Raw genomic sequence first — 23,408 nt, 5'->3', positions numbered from 1 at the left:
CAATTGAGCACAGTAATACCATGGTCAGTAAACCATTTACCAGTGGTTTTGGCACTGTGAGCAGGTGCCAGGTCGTGCTGAAAAATGAAATCTTCATCTCCATAAAGCTTTTCAGCAGATGGAAGCATGAAGTGCTCCAAAATCTCCTGATAGCTAGCTGCATTGACCCTGCCCTTGATAAAACACAGTGGACCAACACCAGCAGCTGACATGGCACCCCAGACCATCACTGACTGTGGGTACTTGACACTGGACTTCAGGCATTTTGGCATTTCCCTCTCCCCAGTCTTCCTCCAGACTCTGGCACCTTGATTTCCGAATGACATGCAAAATTTGCTTTCATCCGAAAAAAGTACTTTGGACCACTGAGCAACAGTCCAGTGCTGCTTCTCTGTAGCCCAGGTCAGGCGCTTCTGCCGCTGTCTCTGGTTCAAAAGTGGCTTGACCTGGGGAATGCGGCACCTGTAGCCCATTTCCTGCACGCGCCTGTACACGGTGGCTCTGGATGTTTCTACTCCAGACTCAGTCCACTGCTTCCGCAGGTCCCCCAAGGTCTGGAATCGGTCCTTCTCCACAATCTTCCTCAGGGTCCGGTCACCTCTTCTCGTTGTGCAGCGTTTTCTGCCACACTTTTTCCTTCCCACAGACTTCCCACTGAGGTGCCTTGATACAGCACTCTGGGAACAGCCTATTCGTTCAGAAATTTCTTTCTGTGTCTTACCCTCTTGCTTGAGGGTGTCAATGATGGCCTTCTGGACAGCAGTCAGGTCGGCAGTCTTACCCATGATTGCGGTTTTGAGTAATTAACCAGGCTGGGAGTTTTTAAAAGCTTAAGGAATCTTTTGCAGGTGTTTAGAGTTAATTAGTTGATTCAGATGATTAGGTTAATAGCTCGTTTAGAGAACCTTTTCATGATATGCTAATTTTTTTAGATAGGAATTTGGGGTTTTCATGAGCTGTATGCCAAAATCATCAATATTAAAACAATAAAAGCCTTGAACTACTTCAGTTGGTGTGTAATGAATCTAAAATATATGAAAGTCTAATGTTTATCAGTACATTACAGAAAATAATGAACTTTATCACAATATGCTAATTTTTTTAGAAGGACCTGTATTTACTTGTTTATAAAGTGCAAGTGCTGCCAAAAATTACAAGGAAGAGGCACTCCGATACAACCTGTATATCACTTAAAGGCCTCATTCACATTGTGGTACAATTGTTCAGGTAGTGGGACTCCTACACTCATAAAGCCTATGCACTAAGTGAAAAGGCTGCCAAATATTACAAGGAACCGGCACTCCAATACACCCTTTATTACACATAAAGGAGGGCATCATACACACCCTTGAAAATTATGATTAATGGCCTGCTGGTGACCCTCAAAAACATTATGAGCAAGGGCCTGCTGGTGACCCTCAAAAACTATTGGAGCAATGGCCTGCTGATCTGACCACCTAAAACATTAGGGATGAGGGCCTGCTGCTGATCTGACCATCTGAAACATTAGGGGTGAGTGCCTGCTGCTGATCTGACCATCTAAAACATTAGGGGTGAGGGCCTGCTAGGGGCGAGTGCCTGCTGCTTATCGGACCATCTAAAACATTAGGGGCGAGTGCCTGCTGCTTATCTGACCATCTAAAACATTAGGGGCGAGGGCCTGCTGCTGATCTGACCATCTAAAACATTAGGGGCGAGTGCCTGCGGCTGATCTGACCATCTAAAACATTAGGGCGAGTACCTGTTACTGATGTGACCATCTAAAACATTAGGGGCGAGTGCCTGCTGCTGATCTGACCTTCTAAAACATTAGGAGGAGGAAGAGGACCAGAAAATGGAGAGAGTGAACCATATACCCTTTTTAGTGGTGGAAGGGGTGCATGAGAATGCAGTGTATTCAATACACCATAAAATACACATTTAGAGTGCCTTTATGTTCAGCCGCTTTCCTCTAGTGGAGTAGAGTAGTCAGGGGCAATCCAGGCCTTGTTAATTTTTATAAGAGTCAGCATTTTCAGTTGACAGGCGGATGCGCTTATCAGTTATTATGACACCAGAAGCACTAAATACACGCTCTGACAAAACGCTGGCGGCAGGGCAGGCCAGCACCTCCAAGGCGTAGAGCGCCAGTTTGTGCCATGTGTCCAGCTTGGACACCCAATAGTTGTAAGGCACAGAGGGATCACTGAGGACGCTGACACAGTCTGCTATGTACTCCTTCAACATCTTCCAAAATGTTTCCCTCCTTGTGACACTAGGCCACGCATCAGGTTGAGGGTGTTGGCGGGGTGTCATAAAACTGTCCCAGGCCTTGGAGAGTGTTGCCCTGCCTCTGTTGGAACTGCTGTGTGTTCCCCTCGTCTCCCCTACTCGGTTGGCCAAGGAACTACGGACTCTGCATCCAGCGTTGTCAGCTGGAAATTTTTGGAGCAATTTTTCCACAGGGATCTTCTGGTATTGCACCATTTTGCTCGTCCTCTCCACCACAGGAATGAGAGATGAGAAGTTCTCTTTGTAGTGGGGATCGAGAAGAGTAAACAACCAGTAATCGGTGTTGGCCAAAATAAGTACAATGCGAGGGACACGGGAAAGGCAGCCTATCATAAAGTCAGCCATGTGTGCCAGAGTCCCAATAGACAAGACTTCGCTGTCCTCATCAGGAGGATGACTCGCAATCTCCCCATCCTCTTCCTCCTTTTCTACCCATCCACGCTGAACAGATGGAATAAAACTTCCATGGGTACTACCCTCTTAATTGTGAGCAGCGAGCGTTTGAGTAGACACAGAAGTGGGATGGTTACGCTGATAATAGCATTATCACCGCTAACCATATGTGTTGATTCCTCAAAGTTGTGTAGAATCTCACAGAGGTCAGACATCAATGCCCACTCGTCGCTTGTGAAGAGTGGAAGCTGATTGGAAAGGCGACGACCATGTTGCAGCTGGTATTCCATTACTGCCCTCTGCTGCTCACAAAGCCTGGCCAACATGTGGAACGAGGAGTTCCAGCACGTGCTCACGTCGCACAACAGTCGATGAGCTGGCAATTGCAAGCGCTGATGCAGTGTTGCCAGACCGGAAGCTGTCGATGACTTGCGGAAATTGGCACACACGCAGCATACCTTCATCAGTAGCTCAGGCAGATTGGGGTAGGTTTTGAGAAACCGCTGAACCACTAGGTAGAACACGTGGGCTAGGCATGGTATGTGTGTGAGCTTGCTGAGCTCCAAAGCCGCCACCAAGTTACAGTGGAGAGAGCCACAGCTCGGTCTGGTCCCTTATCCCCTGCCACAGCTCTGCGGCGGTGTGCCGTTTGTCACCTAAGCAGATCATTTTAAGAATGGCCTGTTGCTGCTTCCTCTCTGCAGTGCTACACTGTTTCCAGCTACTGACTGATGTCTGACTGGTGCTGCAAGATGATAATTCAGAGGTGGAAGTGGAGGAGGAGGCGGAGAAGGAGAAGGGGGGGGGGGGGTTGCAGCTACTAACGTAGGTGGTGGCGGAAACCCTGATGGAAGTAGGGCCCCCAATCCTTGACGTCGGTAGCACCTGTGCCATCCCAGGGTACTGCCTCCACAACATTCACCCAGTGTGCCATCAGGGAAATGTAGCGTCCCTGGCCAAAAGCACTTGTCCATGTGTCAGTCGTTAAGTGGAATTTCCCAATAACTGCGTTGGTCAGGGCACGGTTGATGTTAAGGGACACATGCTGGTGTAAGGCTGGGACTGCACACCGTGAAATATATTGGCGTCTGGGGACAGAGTAATGCGGATGGCCACTGCCATCAGGATGCGTAAAGCCTCAGTGTCCACAAGCTTAAATGGCAACATTTCCAGGGCCAGCAATTTGGAAAGGTGCGCATTTAGTGTTATGGCCTGTGGTGGGTGGCTGGGTATTTGCGCTTTCGTTCAAAGGCCTGGGGTATAGACATCTGAACGCTGCGCTGGGACACATAAGAGAATGTGCTAGCTGGTGGTGATTGCGAAGGTCCAGGTGCATGGCAGAAGGCACCCGGGCCTGCGTCTTGGACAGGGGATTGGCCAGCACGCAACACAGGGGAAGAAGAGGCAGTGTTGTGACCCGCAGACACCCACCTATTAGGGTGCTTTGATGCCATGTGGTTGATCATGCTGGTGGTGGTGAGGCTGCTAGTGTTCACGTCCCTGCTCATTTTGTTATGGTACAGGTTGCAAATGACAATTCTTTTATCGTCAGCACTTTCCTCAGAAAAGCGCCAGACTGCGGAACACCTGCCCCTTGGCAAGGGAGATTGCCGCAAGGGGGTGCTCTATGGGACATTGCGGGCCTGTTTTGTGTGGCCCGACTTCTCCCTTTTGCCACCCCACTGCCTCTTCTAGCCTGTTGCGGTGCTGCGGATCCCTCCCCCTCTGTACTGCTGTCCTCGCTCGGCTTGCCACCTTCCCAGGTTGGATCAGTGACTTCATTGTCCACCACCTCCTCTTCCACTTTCTCACTCTGGTTATCCTCCTGACTTGTTGACCTAACAACAACCTCACTTTTTGACAACTGTGTCTCATCCTCATCAACAACCTCTTGAGATACTAATTGCGGTTGACTTATTGGCAACTGTGTCTCATCATCAGCAACCACCTTGTGAAACACTAATTGCTGTTCTTCAAGCATCCTTGGCGAGAGGGCCAAATCAAGGAATGGCGCTGAAAAGAGCTCCTCGGAATATCCGAGTGTAGGATAACTTGTTTGCCAAGACTTTCCATGGTGGGAGAAAGGAGGATCAGGGTGAGGATTCTGTTGACCAGACTCTTGGCTACTAAGACTGGACTTTGTGGAAGACAGGGTGGTGCTTAACCGACTGGAAGCATTATCTGCGCTACAATCCAACAGACCACCTGGTAGTACTGGTCTGACTTCGAGAGTGGTGTCTTGCGCCGCCCTGCAAACTGTGACATGAAGCAAGGTATCATGGGTGAGTGTGTTTCTTGTGCTCTGGCAGCAGGCACAGTTTCACCGTGCTCAGGGCCGCGGCCTCTGCGTGCACCATCAGCAGCACGGCCACTTCCCCATCCCTTACTGCTCGCCTTGCGCATATTAAATGGTATATATGCTTGCAAGTAAGTCACACGTACAGTAGGACAGGTTTTGTAAGTGTATGCGCAAATAAAGTACACAGAATGTCACAGATATTTTTAGGATGCGCACACGTTAAACAGGAGATGTAGCACAGAAAAAGTCGCTGTCCGGAGAGTCTATGAAAAAAGTACACTGAATGTCACAGATAATTTTAGGATGCACAAACATTATACAGGAGGTATAGCACAAGTAATGTAGCTGTCACCAGAGGCTAATAAAAAATTACGCTGAATTAATGTCACTGATATTTAGGATGGGCAAACGTTATTCAGGAGATCTAGCGCAGGTAATGCAACTGTCTGCAGCGGACACAGTCTACAGAAAAAGTACACAGGATGTCACAGATATTTTTAGGCTGCGCACACGTTACACAGGAGAAGTGGCGCAGATAATGTCGCTATCTGCAGCGGCCAAACAATTTCAAGCTATTTAGCGCAGGTTGTATATATATTGCTGCCAGATACAACTATAGTCCTTAAAAGGACATTTGGGTCTCTAACAAGTTTTTTCAATAAAAATATTTATATTTCACTCTCTACACTATTTGTCCCTTCTTCAGCACAGCTCTCCCTGACTAAGACTTATATAGCACCCGATGACGCGTTCCTGCCAGCCAATCACTGTAATGCCAGTAGCCAACATGGCTACGGCATTACAGTGAATGGCAGTACTTACCTGCACGTTTATTGGCTGCGAGAATCGCGATGCTCAAGAAAAATTTGTGTTCAATAAATACCTAAATAACAATAAATATAAACCTGATAGGTATCACCGCGACCGAAAACACCCATACTATTAAAATAAAAATAAAAATTCCAATACAGCGAATGGTGTAATGGAAAAATGGTCAAAATGGCCGATTTGTCAATTTTTTTATTGCTTCTCCGACCCCCTAAAAAATGATATACAATGTGATCAAAAAGTCACGCACACATCACAATGGTATCAAATACTACGGATTGTCCCACAAAAAAATAGCCCCTAAACAGCTCAGTAGACATAAGTTTTAAAAAAGTTATGAGGGTCAGAATATGGCGATGTGTTATCAAAGTTGAAATTTATTTTTACACTATTTAGTCATAAAAAACCTATACATATGGGGTATCGTTGTAATCGTACTGACCCAGAGAATGAAGGGCATGGGTCAAATCTGCTGCAAACGAAACGCCGCGGGAACAAAACCTGTAAAATGGTGGAGGAATCACGTTTTTCTTCCAATTCCACCCCATTTGGAATTTTTTTACCGCTTCCCACTACATTTTATGCCATAAGTAATGGTGGCATTAGAAAGTACAACAGGTCCCGCAAAAAATAAGCCCTCATACAGCTATGTAAACGGATATATAAAAAAGTTATGGCTCAAGGAAAATTGGAAAGAAAATTAAAACGAAAAAAAAAAAAAAAAAAGGGTATTAAGCTGGCTCACATTAGCGATGTGTTAATGTCAGCTGAACATAACTATATTAGTGCCATCTCACTGCCTGCCGCCGTTATTGAGCAAAACTAACTTTTATAATATGCTAATTAGCCTATAGGTGCAGGGGGGCATTGCCCCTGCTCCTAGAGGCTCCGTTCTCCCACCTCTGGCCACGCCTTGCTACACTAGATTGACAGGGGCAGGCATCGTTGGTATCTCACCTCCAGACCTATGGCCAAGGGGTTTGCCAATGTGATAAGTAGAGGTAGGTAAAGGAGGACCTTAAATTCCAGAACAAGAGAGCAGAGAAGCCGTCAGATACTCCATGGAAGGCTGCCTGAACTGGCAGACCTAAATCGGAAGCTGAAGAAAAAAACACCTAGGCCAAAATATGAAGGTTGTGTAAACTCATCAGACACTGTCGACCTGTCGATGTGGTAAAACTGACCTGTTACTTTTATTCTCCGGGGTATTGCGATTACAACGATGCCACATATGTATATTTGTTTTTGCATTTTAATACTGAAAAAAAATGTTTTACTTTGGAAAAATATTTTTATATTTTAATTGTTTGGGGTGTTTTTGCATAATTATTTATGTATTTTTATTTTGGGAAAAGGGGAGCGATTTGAATTTTTCTAATATTTAAAAAATATACAATATTACACACTTTTAATAGCTCCCCCAGGGAGCTATAACAATCATTAGATTGCTTTTCGCATATGTTTTGAGAATCACACCAAGTTCCTATGGAGCCTTGCCACAGGAGCTAATGTGTACCACTCCAGAGTACAGAGGGGACGAGCTGGTACACAGCTGGGAGCATGCGCTCCCAGTCTTTAATTTCCCAGATGCCGTGGTCACATGTTACTACGCCATCTCAGGGGTTAAATGTATGTTATCGATTGCATATATTAGTCCAGGTGCCTGCTGTTTAAAACAGCAGGCACCTGGGGGCTATGGCGCCTGCTCCACTCGTGAGCAGGTGCCAATGTAAATTTACGTGGGGAGGTCAGGAAGGGGTTAATGCACAGTATTTAATTCTGGCAGAACTAGTGATGTCTATGTATATTAAATGTATATGTATGTATATCAAGATGTGAAATATCCAAAATTAAAGTTGTCTCATGAAGACAACCCCTGTTAATAAGTCATATTAGGGCATACAGGCGGAAAAGTGGAATGTCCCCCTACATTAGCCTGAATGGAGAGCTACTCTCTGGCCAGATATGTTTTCTCGCTGTTAATACTATAGGCTTTGCACTGGCTTCCATTCAAAAAGGTGTTGTCTCAATCAGTAAAACCTCCCAAAAGTCACATTAAAATTGGAAAAACCCTCCCAAAAATGTCTTTTTTTTTTATTGTAGAAGTAAATCTTGTTGGCACACAACTCAGGGGACACAATTGCATTTTTTAACCCCTTAATGACATAAATAATTTTAGCCTTAAGGACCAGTAACATTTTCCCTATTTGTGTTCCAGCAGTCATAACTCTTAAAAATTTTTTCTTCATTTGGGGGATTAGGGTACTTTCACACTTGCGTTTTTCTTTTCCGGCATAGAGTTCCGTCACAGGGGCTCTATACAGGAAAAAAACTGATCAGTTTTGTCCCCATGCATTCTGAATGGAGAGTAATCCGTTCAGTTTGCATCAGGATGTCTTTAGTTCAGTCGTTTTGACTGATCAGGCAAAGGAGAAAACCGTAGCATGCTACGGTTTTCTCTCCGGCCAAAAAAACTGAATACATGCCTAAACGCCGGATCCAGCATTTTTTCCCATAGGAATGTATTAGCGCCGGATCCGGCATTCAGAATACCGGAATGCCGGATCCGTCGTTCCGGCATGCGCAGATCGGCAAAAATATGAAAAAATGTACAAGACGGATCCGTCTGTCCGCAAGACAAGCGGAGAGACGGATCCGTCCTTGCAATGCATTTGTGAGACGGATCCGTCTCACAAATGCTTTCAGTCAGCGGCAGATCGGCGGATCCGGCGGCCAGTTCCGACGACGGAACTGCCCGCCGGATCACACTGCCGCAAGTGTGAAAGTAGCCTTAGTTGTAGATTTTTTAGAAACCATTTTGGGGTATATATAGTGTAATAAATAACTTTTATTATTTTATTTTTACAGGGAAAGATGAAAAAAAACCTGCAATTTTAAATAATAGCGTTCACTGTTTGGTATAAATAACGTAACTTTATTATGTGCATCAATATAGTGATGATGATGCCAACTTTACACATATTTTTTACATTTTTTTTTTCTTTCTTCATGCAGGCTGTCAGCTTCTCAGCTGCACCCTCCTTCTCTAGACTGATGTGGCTGCTCATATATCTGGATAGGTAGCAGCTAGATATATTGTTTGTTATGTTTGAAAGTTGGCAATCTAATCTTTCTAACAATACCAGAATCACAGCATTATCTTCACTACATCGGAAGATATCACTGTTAGAAATAGGGATGGCAGTGAATACAGCTGAAAGTGAAAGTAAAATCATATTTTACCACATTTATTCCAGACTTGATTTATAACAGCGATATCTCCTGCTTGGCATGCCAGCTTTCAAACAAAACTAGGCCCATGTCTCTAGCTGCTACCAATCCAGAGATATAAGCAGCTAAACCAGACACCCCGTCCTTCCCTTCTGTTCCAGCTGTGCTGGGGGTGAACAGTTAAATGCTTTTCCAAAAGCCCAAGCTGAACTCAGCAAAACGGTTAGGTGGTTAAGGGGTAAAGAGATCTTAGGTTTTAAAGGACTTCTGTCAGCAGATTTGTACCTATGATACTGGCTAACCTGTTACATTTTCTCTTGGCAGCTGAAGGCATCTAAGTTGTTCCCATGTTCACATTTGCCCACATTGCTGAGAAAAATGAAGTTTTAATATATGCAAATGAGCCTCTAAGGGCTCTTTCACACCTGGGTTCTTGTCTTCCGGCATAGAGTTCCGTCGTCGGGGCTCTATGCCGGAAGAATCCTGATCAGTTTTATCCTAATGCATTCTGAATGGAGTGAAATCCGTTCAGGATGCATCAGGATGTCTTCAGTTCCGGAACGGAACGTTTTTTGGCCGGAGAAAATACCGCAGCATGCTGCGCTTTTTGCTTCGGCCAAAAATCCTGAAGACTTGCCGCAAGGCCGGATCCGGAATTAATGCCCATTGAAAGGCATTGATCCGGATCCGGCCTTAAGCTAAACGTCGTTTCGGCGCATTGCCGGATCCGACGTTTAGCTTTTTTAGAGTGGTTACCATGGCTGCCGGGACGCTAAAGTCCTGGCAGCCATGGTAAAGTGTAGCGGGAGAGCAGCATACTTACCGTCCGTGCGGCTCCCGGGGCGCTCCAGAGTGACATCAGGGCGCCCCACGCACATGGATGACGCGCTCGCATGGCACGTCATCCATGCGCATGGGGCGCTCTGACGTCACTCTGGAGCGCCCCGGGAGCCGCGCGGACTGTAAGTATACTGCTCCCCCGCTCCTACTATGGCAACCAGGACTTTAATAGCGTCCTGGCTGCCATAGTAACACTGAAAGCATTTTGAAGACGGATCCGTCTTCAAATGCTTTCAGTACACTTGCGTTTTTCCGGATCCGGCGTGTAATTCCGGCAAGTGGAGTACACGCCGGATCCGGACAACGCAAGTGTGAAAGAGGCCTAAGAGCAATGGGGGCATTTCCATTACAACTAGAGGCTCTCTCTGCAACTGCAGCTCCCTCTACACCAGGGATCAGCAATCTTCGGCACTCCAGGTGTGGTGAAACCACGACTCCCAGCATGCACACTTACTTAGTTGTACTTGTAACTCCCAAAGAAGTGAAAGAAGGATTCTGGGAGTTGTAGTTTCACAACAGCTGGAGTGCCAGAGGTTGCCGACCCCTGCTCTACACTTTCATTGACAGAGTCAGGCAGTGAAAACATCATCACGCCTGGTCCTGTAAATCAAATTGGAGAGGAAGCAGCAATGTGGGCACATATAAACATGGGAGCAACACAGAGGCCTTCATCTGCCAAGTGCACATGTAACAGGTCAGCCAGTTTCATAGTTACTAATCTGCCTCAGTGTGATTGTTGCCAGTAAAGAGGCTATGATATAGTGCATTGAAAAATCTGAATACACAGGTTCATCTTCATAACTTTAGTGTCACATACACTAAAAACAGAAAACTGTTGAGATTAAAAGTTATGGAATGTTGTCCATCCAGACTAAGATAAAAAAAAAAAACCCTGTGGCAAACCTTGATAAATGACTTATTTTGTCAGACTGATATCTGATATATAGGTATGTCATCTGCAAAACTTCCAAATTTAATATACCAACAATTTTGTCACGTGTAGCACCAAATATTGCTGAGGGCAAAACAGCATAGACAGTCCAGGGTAGGGATCGACCGATATAGATTTTTTAGAGCTGATACAGATAATCAGTGAACTTTCAGGCCGATAGCCGATAATTTATACCGATATTTTATTATTTTTTTAAACGCTTTTTTTTTCCTTTATTCATCTTAACCAGCGTTTACAAAATTAAAAACAGGATACATACACTCCCAACCATCCAATTCCCTCCCCCCCCCCAAAAAAAAATGCTGCCATAACCAGGAGGAGAAAATAATTTGTTTTATAAAAAAAAAAATAAAAAAATATATATCTAAATAAACATAAAACTTTTCAGTTGTTCTTTCACCCATTCCATGCTGCCCAGATCCTGAGCCATTTATCATATGTACCTCTTTGCCTATACAAAATAGCCTCATAATCTCAGATTTTATCGACTAATTTCCGCCACTGATTGGCAGGAGTAGGTGCGAACCAAGACATCACCCTAATCAATAAACGCTGCTCTGGCTTCTGGCAATTTAGAGCAGAAAGATCCCCAAAGATCCACAATTGAGGCTGGCGAGGGAAGTCAATCTGCAGTCGTCGCACCAGAAATTAATGTATTGCTCCCCAGTAACAATCTAAAAGGGGGCAATCCCAAAACAGATTAAGATAGTCTGAATCGGTACTCCCACAACGCATGCAGTTAGAGTTATCTCGTAATCCACGCCTCTGAAGCCAGAGCGGTGTTACATATATCCTGTGCATAATATTAAACTGAACAACTATGTGGTTAAAACGTAAAGAAACCAAACCCATATTCTTCAGTGCACTTTCCCAAGCCTCACAAGATGGGTTAGGATAAGTAAGTCTCCAGGACTTTTGTCCCAGGCGAGAGACAATCCAAAAACTGTGCCCTAATTAAGTGTTTCTAACAGTAAGCTATCTTAGCCTTAACGGCATTCTTTTTCCTTATTAAAGTGTGCAAAAAGCTTGACGTGTCTATAGTTAATAGTGTTCTATTCCCAATGCTACAAAGTGCCAATCGTAAGTGAAAATATCTAAACCAAAGTATTTCTCCTGTACTTTCCTTTTGCACGATCTCCTCAAGAGAGAGGATCCGACCATCCCCAACTACTTGCGCTATATAGTGAATATTCTTAGACCTCCAGTACTGCTGGCAATCAAGGTCCCCCAGCACTGGAAGTCTTTGATTTTGCCATAGTGGAGTGCAAATCAATGAGGATTTAATAAGTAGCCAACTCCTGATCAATTTCCAGGCCCTAGTAGCAAGCTCAAAGAGGACCTTTCACCTGGAAAAACATTGTGAACTAAGTATACTGACATATACAGCGGCGCCCAAGGATCTCACTGCACTTACTATTATCCCTGGGCGCTGCTCCGTTCTCCTGTTATGTCCTCCGGTATGTTTGGGGACTTGGTTATATTCGGCGGAGTCTGCCCTTGTTCTGCTGGGCGTCTCCTCCTCCTAGGCTGTAGCACTGGCCAATCGCAGCGCAGAGTTCACAGCCTGGGAGAAAAGAACCTCCCAGGCTGTGAGCTCTGCGCTGCGATTGGCCAGCGCTACAGCCTAGGAGGAGACGCCCAGCAGAACAAGGGCAGACTCCGCCTACTATAACCAAGAGTCCTAAGTCTCCGCCTACTGTAACCTACTGAGCGAAGATACCGGAGGACATAACGGGAGAACGGAGCGGCGCCCAGGAATAATAGTAAGTGCAGTGAGATGCCTGGGCGCCGCTGTATATGTCAGTATACTTAGTATGCAATGTTTTTCCAGGTGAGAGGTCATCTTTAACAAAGCTTCCAAACTCCTGCCTCAAAATCATTAAACATCCTGACTCTAATAAAGTAAGGAAATCAAGAAAACCAAAATGGTCCACTAGTTTTTTACATATGGGGCTAGTCTCCCACTCATGGAAAAAACATAGCTTAGACGAAATAAAATATCCCCTGAAACTCGGAAGGTTCAAACCCCCCCCGTTCCAGGGGCATTGAAAAATAATCCAGTTTCAGCCTTACCCGCTTTCTTCCCCAAAACAAAATCATTGCTCATCTTCTCTATCAATTTAAAAAATGTATCCTCTATCCAGACCGGGGAGTTTCGGAGAACATAATTGGGGGAGAACTATCATTTTCACCAAGGAGACCCTATCTCCTCTCGAATGAGTAAACCGGTGCCATATTTTAATTTTAGATCTGATCTTTATAATGACCGGGAGTAAATTAAGTTGAACATAGTCCTGGATGTTAGCAGAAACGTTTATCCCCAAGTACTTCACGGAGTCCTCAACCCCCAGGTCCAGAGGCAAATTCTCCACTGACCATTGTGTCTTATCTATAGGGAGGAGGGTAGTTTTAGACCAATTGACCTCCAGGCCAGAGAACCTAGAGTACAATTCTACAATCTCCATAACTTTTGGCAGGGTAGTATTGGTCTGTTGCATAAAATGATCATGATCTCCCGTGATCCCAAATCCAAGAACCCCGGGTCCTGTCTGATCTTTATAGCCAATGGCTCAATATAAATGTTGAATAAGAGTGGCGAGAGAGGACATCCTTGACGGGTGCCTCTCTCCAACATCAGAATCCTAGTCAGGGTCCCGTTGATCCTAAGTTTGGCCTGGGGGGATTTATAAAGCAAACGGACCATGGCTATAAACCTTTAACCAAATCCCATTCTTCCCATCACCCTCCAGAGGAAGCTCTTAGTGGCATCTAATGACAGGATCGAGCGGACGGTCCCCCCGGAGGTTTGGATATTAGCAAACAAGCGATGTATGTTATAATAGGTGCCCCTCCCAGGCATAAACCCATTTTGGTCTGGGTGAATTAGTAAAGTAATCACCTTAGAGAGTCTATTAGCCAGGACCTTTATACCGATATTTTATATATTTTAATATATATTATATTAGTTGGTAGTCACGGAGGTGGTGGAAATTTGCATTTGGGACTAGTATATTATAAATGTACTGTAAATTATAAATTAATAAAGCCCTTAGTTGGTAGTCAATTTATAATTTACATTTATAATATACTAGTGCCAAATGCCAATTTCCACACCATCCCCCCCTTTTCACTGACTTTATTAACCCCTATCAGACCTCAAATGAATAAAATAAAACTCCTCACCTCTCCTGCGCCGCCTCTTTATCTCCAGGTCCGGTGTCGCGCTCCCCTGTGTTCTCCGGCCCCGTCAAATACCAGTGAGGGTGAGTATCGGAAGCGCTTGCTGCGCTTCTTCTCTGCTCCCGACACCCGTTGCATACTAGTGAGCGCTTCCATAAGGTTAAATGCAGATACCGATAATGTGCAAAATCCTTAATATCGGCCGATAATATCGGTACTTCCGATAATCGGTCAATCCCTAGTCCAGGGTGGGTTGTAAGAAAATATACCAGTCAAAACAATTGTTATTTGATCATTTTATGCAACAAGAGGGTATATTTGCTTCTATAACCATGGCTTGTCCTTGGTGTATTCTGTATACACAATATCCCACTGGCATCATCAGTCAGGAGTGTTTTGAGCGTTTAGGATCACTATCATAAGTTGCAGTTGCATATGGTTTGCAAGATGAGAAATGTGTACTAACAAACAGGTTAACTGAACCCGAAGGGGTGAATAACAAACAATAACAAAAAAAAAATAATCTTCAAACTAGTTTTATAACTTATAACCCTGTAACAAGCAACTACATCGAAGGTCTCAGATCACCAGCTTTCTTCTGTTACTGTCCAAGCATAATCTAAAATAAGCCAGCAATGGCTTCTAGCGTAATTTTTTTGACTTTGTGGCGTCTGATTCAAAATTTTGATAGCTTGTGTGCAGATATTTGAAGTCCCTCAAAAACAAAAACAAGTAACAAATAAAAACGAATTGGGTGTGCAGCCACTTATAAGATAAAGTGATAAAAGGGGTATTGCCTTACCGATCCCCTGCCACTGGGGGAGGGGGGGGGGGGGGCGCCGAACGGGAGGCGTTGATACATTAGTGGCAAGGGGATTTAAGTATTTAAGTGTCCAGTAACCCATTTAATAAGTTTTGTGTATGTTAAACCTGGTGAAATATGAAAGATAACTGGATGGTGCCCAATATAACCCACATAAAACATATATCATCTGTATGCTGAATACACATATTCCATAGCAAAGCATTATTTGTATTTTTAAGATCACAGCCAGGCCCCTGCATTGATTATCATGACGTACTGCTAAGTCAATTTGCGGGAAGAACTTCCCGCTGTGACGTACTACTACATCAAATGTCAGGAAGGAATTAAAGCGTCTTTTCTTTTGTTGATCCAAGGCTCTGTCCCAGAGTTTTTCTGAAAGGGAGTCTGTTAGCTCTGAAATACCCCTTAAACTAGAGGTTTGTGGGATCAGAGCGTCAGAATGCAATTGAGTATAAAGATAAAAATTACATAACCGGACTATACACTGCTTACGCAAGTTTTGGTGCAATGAGGGCATCACTATTGTATTCACTGTACCCAAACTGCACTCCTTTCTGTATACATTTAAATCTCTGCTCTTTCTGAGATCAGTTGTACACGGGGATAACTTATCAGTGACTGACCAATTTCTATTTATACACACTTACACAGAAAATGCTATCAATCAGACATCCACACACTGTCACTCCACTTTTTTACACTATGCATTAACTACCTTAAAGGCTATGTACACCTTCGAGGGAAATTTTTTTATGATTTCATTTTACTCATTTTGGGTTAAAAATATTTTTTTTCAATTGATCTTTATAAAAAATATTAAGCCCTTCTGTCACAAAGGGTTAACTGTTTTCCTAGTTGCGTGAATCGTACTTTTTACTTTCACTTTGTGCCGGTGACATAATAAACCTTATCTCTAAATTACTAAAAAGGTCAAACACTTATTTAAGCCATACTCCTATCAGTAAGATAAGAACTGCGCTATAATGAGTGTTTATAAGGTCAGAGATCAGAGATGAGGAGCCCGTCAGCTGAGCTGCCTGATGGAAAAGAGTGAAAATTCTGATTCTGCAACTAGATAAACTCAAGGCTGCACAAAGACAGTGGTTCAAAATTTTTAATAAAGAACAACCGAAAAAATTATTGCAATTTTTTAAAAGAAAATATGTCCCCAAAGGTGTACATAGCCTTTAAGAATGCATCAACGTTTGCACTGGATAAATGTGGCTTAAAGGGGTTGTGACACTGCCTGGCTGAAGGGGTTGTGACACTGCTGGGCTGAAAATAATTATAGCAGAGTAAATTGAAGCAATGAATGTGAAGATCTCTGGAGGTACAGGGCCGGTTCTAGCTTTGTTAGTATTGTCATGTACTATATGATGTCTGATTTTCGTTTTTTACATCAATCATGGCATAACCCCTTTAAATCAGATTGACAGGCTAACTGTGCTACTTTTCCCTCTGACCTTTCAAAACCAGACTGAGTAGAGTACAAATTAAAATAAAATAAAATAAAAATCATTAAAATATTTGCACACATGAATCCAAGCAGTTACAAAGCTCTTTTCTTTTTAGGTCAGAACTCAGCAGTGCAGGGATTGATAAATCCCCCCACCATGAAAAAAAAGCGCATCTAACAGAAAACGTAATTGTCATTTAGCACCTGTGGGAATAGTGGTAAAGCTAGAAGCCATAAAAGTGTAAATGTCAATTATGGACATAAACGAAATTAGCAAATGTAGAGAAATGTGGAAAGGATACATTGCTTTCACACTGTAATTCAGTGAGTGTTTTACCAACAGATTTCCTGTAACAATAGCATCTACAAATGCTACACAAACTCCCAATTAACTGTAACATGGCACACTCAACAATCAAAGTGGAGCTTACTGTTCTAGGATCTGGTCATATTTCGCCAGGGCCTCTCTTTCAGCTGCAACTGCTCGATCTTTCTCAGAAACCGCATTGTCCTTTGCTTCCCTTAAATTCCTAGAATTAGGCAAAAAGTTCAAAAGAAATGAATAAAAATTATTATTATTATTATTATTATAGTTTGCTTGATGACATGGTTATAGGAAATTAATTATTATTATTGATAATACACAGAGTAATCTGTACAACTTTCAATTTGCTCTAGTAATGACTATATACCAGTGAAATATAGATATATAGACTTTGTTTTTTCAATTTATGGATCCGTGCAATGTGAAATCCATTTTACATGTAAAATAAAAAATTACCTTTGCCATAAAAGTTTTTAGTTGGGCATATACTTTAAAGGTTTTTTCAGGAATGAAAGAGTTATTGTCTTTTTCCCAAGCGATTGGTTGGGGAGGGGGCAACCTCTAGGACTTGATTTAGCACAGATTTAGCGCTTTGTTTTTTCCTGCACTGTTGTCCTAACTCCCAGATGTGCAGGGATCTTCAAGAGAATGAGGACAGTTGCAGTTCCCTGCAAAGAAGGGTGCCATCCATCCTGATGCGCAGGAACACAGAAGGGTGCAGTGCTACACTAGCACTGTGTGCCCATCATCTTGAGGTTGGTGGGAGCCCCACTAATCATAAAGTGATGACATATGCTCTTCCAGAAAGAGGTCCATTCCTGACCACATGGTCCCTTATGGTCCCATTTTACTACAGTACATTTATTATTTCTAATCATACATGAGCCATTTATGATGGAGTCAGAAAAATAAAGGAGTCAGACGTTTGGCTTACCAACTCCATTGTTGCTTTTTGAATGCATCACTGAACATTTAAAGGGAACCTGTCACCGGGATTTTGTGTATAGAGCTGAGGATATGGGTTGCTAGATGGCCGCTAGCACATCCACAATACCCAGTCCCCATAGCCCTGTGTGCTTTTATTGTGTAAGAAAAACTATTTGATACATATGCAAATTAACCTGAGATGAGTCCTGTCCCTGACTCATCTCACATACAGGACTCATCTCAGGTTAATTTGCATATGTATCAAAAAAAAAAAGTTTACACAATAAAAGCACACAGAGCTATGGGGACTGGATATTGCGGATGTGCTAGCTGCCATCTAGCAACCCATGTCCTCAACTCTATACACACAATCCCGGTGACAGGTTCCCTTTAAACATTGATTAAAATTGAAAAAATAAAAAATTCTTCCTAATTGGTCCTTGTATTGAAATTAACAAAAACCCTAAGAGTGCCGGGAAACAATGTTCGCCAGCAGTTGGATCGGCATGCACATTACCTCTAGCTGTCGGGCTGCTCTTGTACATGCCGTTTCACAGTAGCATGTACAGGTGCTGCCCAGCATGCAGATCCCACTGCTGAACCGTATTGTGTGCACGAACCCTAAGAGAAGGAGTTTGCATAATTACCATTTTCCTTCCACCAATACACATGTTCACAGATGCTTGTACACATACTTAGTGGCCGGTTGACCAAAGGCAAGTGCCTATAAATCCTGGTTGCTAGTAGAAGAGCAATTTTGGTGCAAAGTGAACCTCTTAAGATACAAAATTCTGTCGAAACTCAGAGAACAGGAACAGCTCTAGGCCCGGTCTAACTTGTATTATTTTCCACTTTTAAACTACTTAAGACTACTACTACTGTGTTCAATAACAGTATGTGATATCCTTTTATTCATAGATGGATTTGCTACCCGTCACTATTGCTTTACGTTAAGAAAATAAGCTTGAAAGGCAGACAGAAACTGAAGAGTTTCTATCTCCAGCTTATTATGAGATTATTAACCTGATAGACTGTTACTTGTGAATAGACAGAATTATCTAAAGCCTGTAATTAAGACCAGTCGTCTACTTCCTCGACATGTTGTGTGCTGCCCAGTCCTGTACTACCCATTGTCAAGTGCAGCTCATTGTGAGTTCTATTAAAATGTTAGTGGCGCTGATGTAATACCACATTCGGACACATTAATAAAAAGACACACTGCAAATGTCAAAACTTCTCCCAACAAGTTATTGTGATGACCTAAACGGGACACACCCAGAGAGGATTCACAAGTGGTTAAATCTTCCGGAATATTAAATAGTAGAAGCATTTTCACGAGTTAGTTTTGCATCTGCGTTCTAGGTAAATGGGTTCTCCCAAACTAAAATACAAAAACAACGCTGACGTAAGAAAAAAAAAAGAGAAAAAAAAAAGACAAAACACAAATCTGGCATGTAATACCAGCTACAGAAACTGTAATCAGCATTGAAAAGTTCTTCTAAGGTTTCTTCTAAAATGCAATGTCTGACCCGCCGGGTCAAGAAAAAAATGGACCTCCTTTTCACCTTTTTGGCTGCAGATCCATCATTTTCCGGATCCCCTTCTGCCATGCAAGATGACTTCACCGTTTCTCAGACTGCCTGATGTGTGTGTGCACTTGGTAGCCCTAGGCATTTCTTGCTGCCCTTGGATTGGCCAGCACTGCCCACATGAACACAGCTTGCCAATCCAACAGCAGGGCTGGACAAGTAGGAAGTATATTGGGCTATAGTGTGCAATAGATAGTCTAAGATGCGGTGCGGCGATCTTGGATGGCAGAAAATTGGCAGATCTGCAACCAAAAGAATAAAAAGGAAGACACCATGTAACTGCTCTCTTCATTTCCCAGTTAATACGAATTTCTGTCTTATACCACAGGGTCACTTTAAAGGGGTTGTTCTAGAATGAAAACTTACCACCTATCCATAGGATAAGTCCCTGATAGATGAGGCCCCCACCAATCCCAAGAACACGGTTGGTATGGAGTGGTAATGCCTATGCATGACTGCTGCTCTTTGGTGGGATCCCTGCATTCAAACAGTTAGTATCTATTCTGTAGGTAATAAGTTGGCATTCTGGGACAACCCTATTAAAGGGATTCTGTCACCTCCCCTAAGCCAAAAAACGATTTTAAAGCAGCCATGAAGCACAGCCTACCTGGATTAGGCTGTGCTCTTTTATCTTGAAATCCGTCCAGCAGTTACTGCAAAAAACGACTTTGATTGATATGTAAATGCGTCCTGAAGGTGCCCAGAGGGGCGTTTTTTTCTTCTTAGAGAGCCCAGTACCGCCCCTCTTTCAGTGCCCAGCCCGCCTTCCTTGCACTGTCTATCCGCCCCCAGCCTGCCACAGCCTCTCCTCCCTCTCCTCCCCCTCCCTCACGCCAAACGAACTCTCGCACAGGCGCAGTACCCACTGAGGGCTGCGCCTGAGCGATCAGCAGGAGACTGAGGGCAGCAGCTTCATCTTCGTCACTGGGCATGCGCCGAGCCCAGTGACGTCCGATGCTCGCTCTTCCCTCAGTCAGCAGGGAAGAGCGAGCATCGGACGTCACTGGGCTCGGCGCATGCCCAGTGACGAGGATGAAGCTCCTGCCCTCAGTCTCCTGCTGATCGCACAGGCGCAGCCCTCAGTGGGTACTGCGCCTGTGCGAGAGTTCGTTCGGCATGAGGGAGGGGGAGGAGAGGCTGCGGCAGGCTGGGGGCGGCGGTTAGACAGTACAAGGAAGGCGGTCTGGGCACTGAAAGAGGGGCGGTACTGGGCTCTCTAAGAAGAAAAAAACGCCCCTCTGGGCACCTTCAGGACACATTTACATATCAATCAAAGTCGTTTTTTGCAGTAACTGCTGGACGGATTTCAAGATAAAAGAGCACTGCCTAATCAAGGTAAGCTGTGCTGCTTGGCTGCTTTAAAATCGTTTTTTGGCTTAGGGGAGGTGACAGAATCCCTTTAAAGGTTTACCTCAAGCAGAACAAAGACATTTTGTTGGTTCCGCAATTTTCATTGTTAGGCCATGCTAGCTATATGTGTCTCATCTAGTGACCCTGCTGCCTCTATACCGCCATGACCAGCTTCACCCTCACCTACGGTGTCCTTCTCCCATACCATGTAGCTTGTAAGCCCTCACGGGCAGGGCCCTCTCTCCTTCTGTACCAGTTTGTAACTTGTCTTGTTCATGCTTAGTGCAACTGTCTGTATTATGTATGTGCACCCCTTTTCATATGTACCGCGCTATGGAATGAATGGCGCTTTAATAATAAATGGGCCAAAGTTATTAGTTCGCAAAGTCTCGCGAGATTCGGGTAATAACTTAATAAATTCGGAAAAAAACATTTCCTGAACTCAGATTGCAAAACACAGGGTACCTGTACGCACAGGGTACGCACATGGCCGGCCCTATGATAGAAATGCCTATTCTTGTCTGCGACTACGGGCAAGAATGGGACATGCTCTAATTTTTTGTGCGGAGCCACGGAACTACTGTCGCGGACAGCACACGCAAAATTACAGAACGGATGAGGACCCAGAACTACGGACGTGTGAATGGACCCCAACACTGATAAAATTGGCTTAGAGCAGAATAGAAATGCTAATTTATAAACTCTTTAAAATCCATCTTACAGGCTAATTCTAAATGTGTTTTCTGAGAGGAAAAAAATTGGATCATAAGCAACGAGTCTAAAGTTTTATTCATATGTTATGGGTGTACAAGACATTTCTTTTATCTCTCTCCTGCAGGCATCTTGTCTTGAGCAAGAAAAGCTGAAAGAATATAAAGTACCATATTTTCCATTACATCCACCATGACGGCCCCAATGAGAGATGACTCTTGACCTCTGTAGGGGCAGGAATACACAGAGTTTAAATTGCCCCCACCCCTCCTCCCCCTACGGGGTGTTTTTCCTGCCCCTACAGGGTCAGCATGCAGAAAGAGTCCTCCCTGATGGGAGGTGAAGATCAACTAAGAATTTACCTAAATCCCCTGCTGCCTTCTCGCGGCAGGGTCTAAGGCTAGGCAGCAGGGGCAACGTGAACGCTCGCCCCGGCTTATGCTGGGACCTGCGCTTCTTCTATCACGGTCTTCCTTCCACTGCGCGGGACGCGGTGCGAGCCGGCAGGCAGGAGACGCTCCTGGATGACGTCAGACGACAGGAAGTACTTGAAAAGTGGCACTCATGCAGCTCTGGGCATAGCATCACCGCCACTATGTTAGCTCCTGAGGCTCCAGCTTCCCGTCAGGAGAGCTCTGACCCCTCTCTGGCTGCACCTACCATGAGTTCCCCTATAGAAAGTATGGTTCTCTTTATGATTTTATACCTATTGTCTTAAGTCTGATATTTGGTTGCTCTTCTCTGTTCCTTAGGGAGCAAGGGACACTAAAACTAAGTCAAGATCTCTAAAGTGCGCTACGTGAACAAGGAGACTGCCTGATAACTATAAAAAGAAACTGTGCAAAGGCTACATTTCTGACATCTTAAAAGAGAAGCAACCATCTATCTTTTCTGAAATTAAGTCTTTTATCCAAGAAGAGATTACATCTTCCCTAACCTCAATGACAACACCCAGTACGCTTATCCCACCTGCTAAGAAACCAAGACTATCTATTCAATCCTCTTCTGATCCAGAAGACATTGATGAGGATGATTAATGACAAGATCAGGGATATGATCCTGGATGAGTGGATAGAACCTGAAAAAAGGCTAGGGGTATCTAAAGAGTTCAGGAACAGATTGCTGTTTTATCAGGTTGAAAGTAAAATTGTTGATGATATTCAGGTGGCGAACGTAGTTAAAAAGACGGCCTTACCTTTTGAACATTCGTCACAGTTAAGCGATCCGATGGAACGCAAAGCAGATTGTTAACAAAAACCTGGGAGGCGGCTATGTTTGGGGTAAAAACCAACATTGTGGCCGCATCCGTGGTGAGAGCAATGTATTTCTGGTTATCAGAGTTAGGCTACTTTCACACTGGCGTTTTGGCTTTCCGTTTCAGAGATCTGTTCAGGGCTCTCACAAGCGGTCCAAAACAGATCAGTGTTGCCCTAATGCATTCTGAATGGATAAGGATCCGCTCAGAATGCATCAGTTTGCCTCTGTTCCGCCTCCATTCCGCTCTGGAGGCGAACACCAAAACAATGTTTTCACTGACACAATATAGCACAATAGAAAATGGATACGTCCCTTATTGACTTTTAATGGTGTTCCAGACAGATTTGTTTTGGCTATTTTACAGATAATACAAACGGATCAGTTCTGAACAGATGCATGCGGTTGTATTATCTGAACGAAAGCGTTTGTGGAGATCCATGACAGATCCGCACCAAACGAGAGTGTGAAAGTAGCCTTAGATGATCACTTAAAGAACAAAACACCCAGGGAGGATATCATAAATTCTATACCCCTATTAAAATCAACAACAGCCTTTATGGCGGATGCCTCGGCAGAGTCTGTACGTTTTGCCACTAAAGATGCAGCCGTTTCTATCTAATGTGGCCAGAAGAGCTTTATGGATGATAGCAGTTCCAAGGCTAAAACTGTGCTCTATTTTCATTTCGGGTGAGTTTGTTTTTCGCCCAGTGTTAGACAAGATACTGGAAAAAGCGGCCGACAAAAAGAAGGGATTTCCAGAGGAGAAAGAAACATAAAAAAGGAAAAAAAAGAAAAGAGATCCTTTCGTCAGTTCCCTTCACAATCTAGACCCTACAGAGGTAAGGGTAAAACGGGCAGTTGGAGCTACCCAAATGGCGGAAGAGGTAGAGGATTCATCCTTAATCCCCAGAGTAAACAAGGCAACAAACAATGACGTCAGAGTGGGGGGAAAGTTGAAGAATTTTCTAAACCA

At 43.9% G+C, this 23,408-nt stretch overlaps 1 protein-coding gene across 1 annotated transcript in view; it reads right to left on the bottom strand.

The window, feature by feature from the left end:
* Positions 1–23,408, bottom strand: part of PIBF1 (progesterone immunomodulatory binding factor 1) — a 241,984-nt gene that overhangs the window by 171,118 nt on the left and 47,458 nt on the right. The window contains exon 10 of the mRNA XM_044285104.1: positions 16,708–16,806. Within this exon, the coding sequence (XP_044141039.1) occupies positions 16,708–16,806 (99 nt within the window). The remainder of the gene's footprint in view (positions 1–16,707; positions 16,807–23,408) is intronic.

This window comes from Bufo gargarizans, chromosome 3, assembly GCF_014858855.1.
Source record: "Bufo gargarizans isolate SCDJY-AF-19 chromosome 3, ASM1485885v1, whole genome shotgun sequence".
Taxonomy (NCBI): domain Eukaryota; kingdom Metazoa; phylum Chordata; class Amphibia; order Anura; family Bufonidae; genus Bufo; species Bufo gargarizans.
This window is presented reverse-complemented; position numbering and strand designations above follow the sequence as displayed.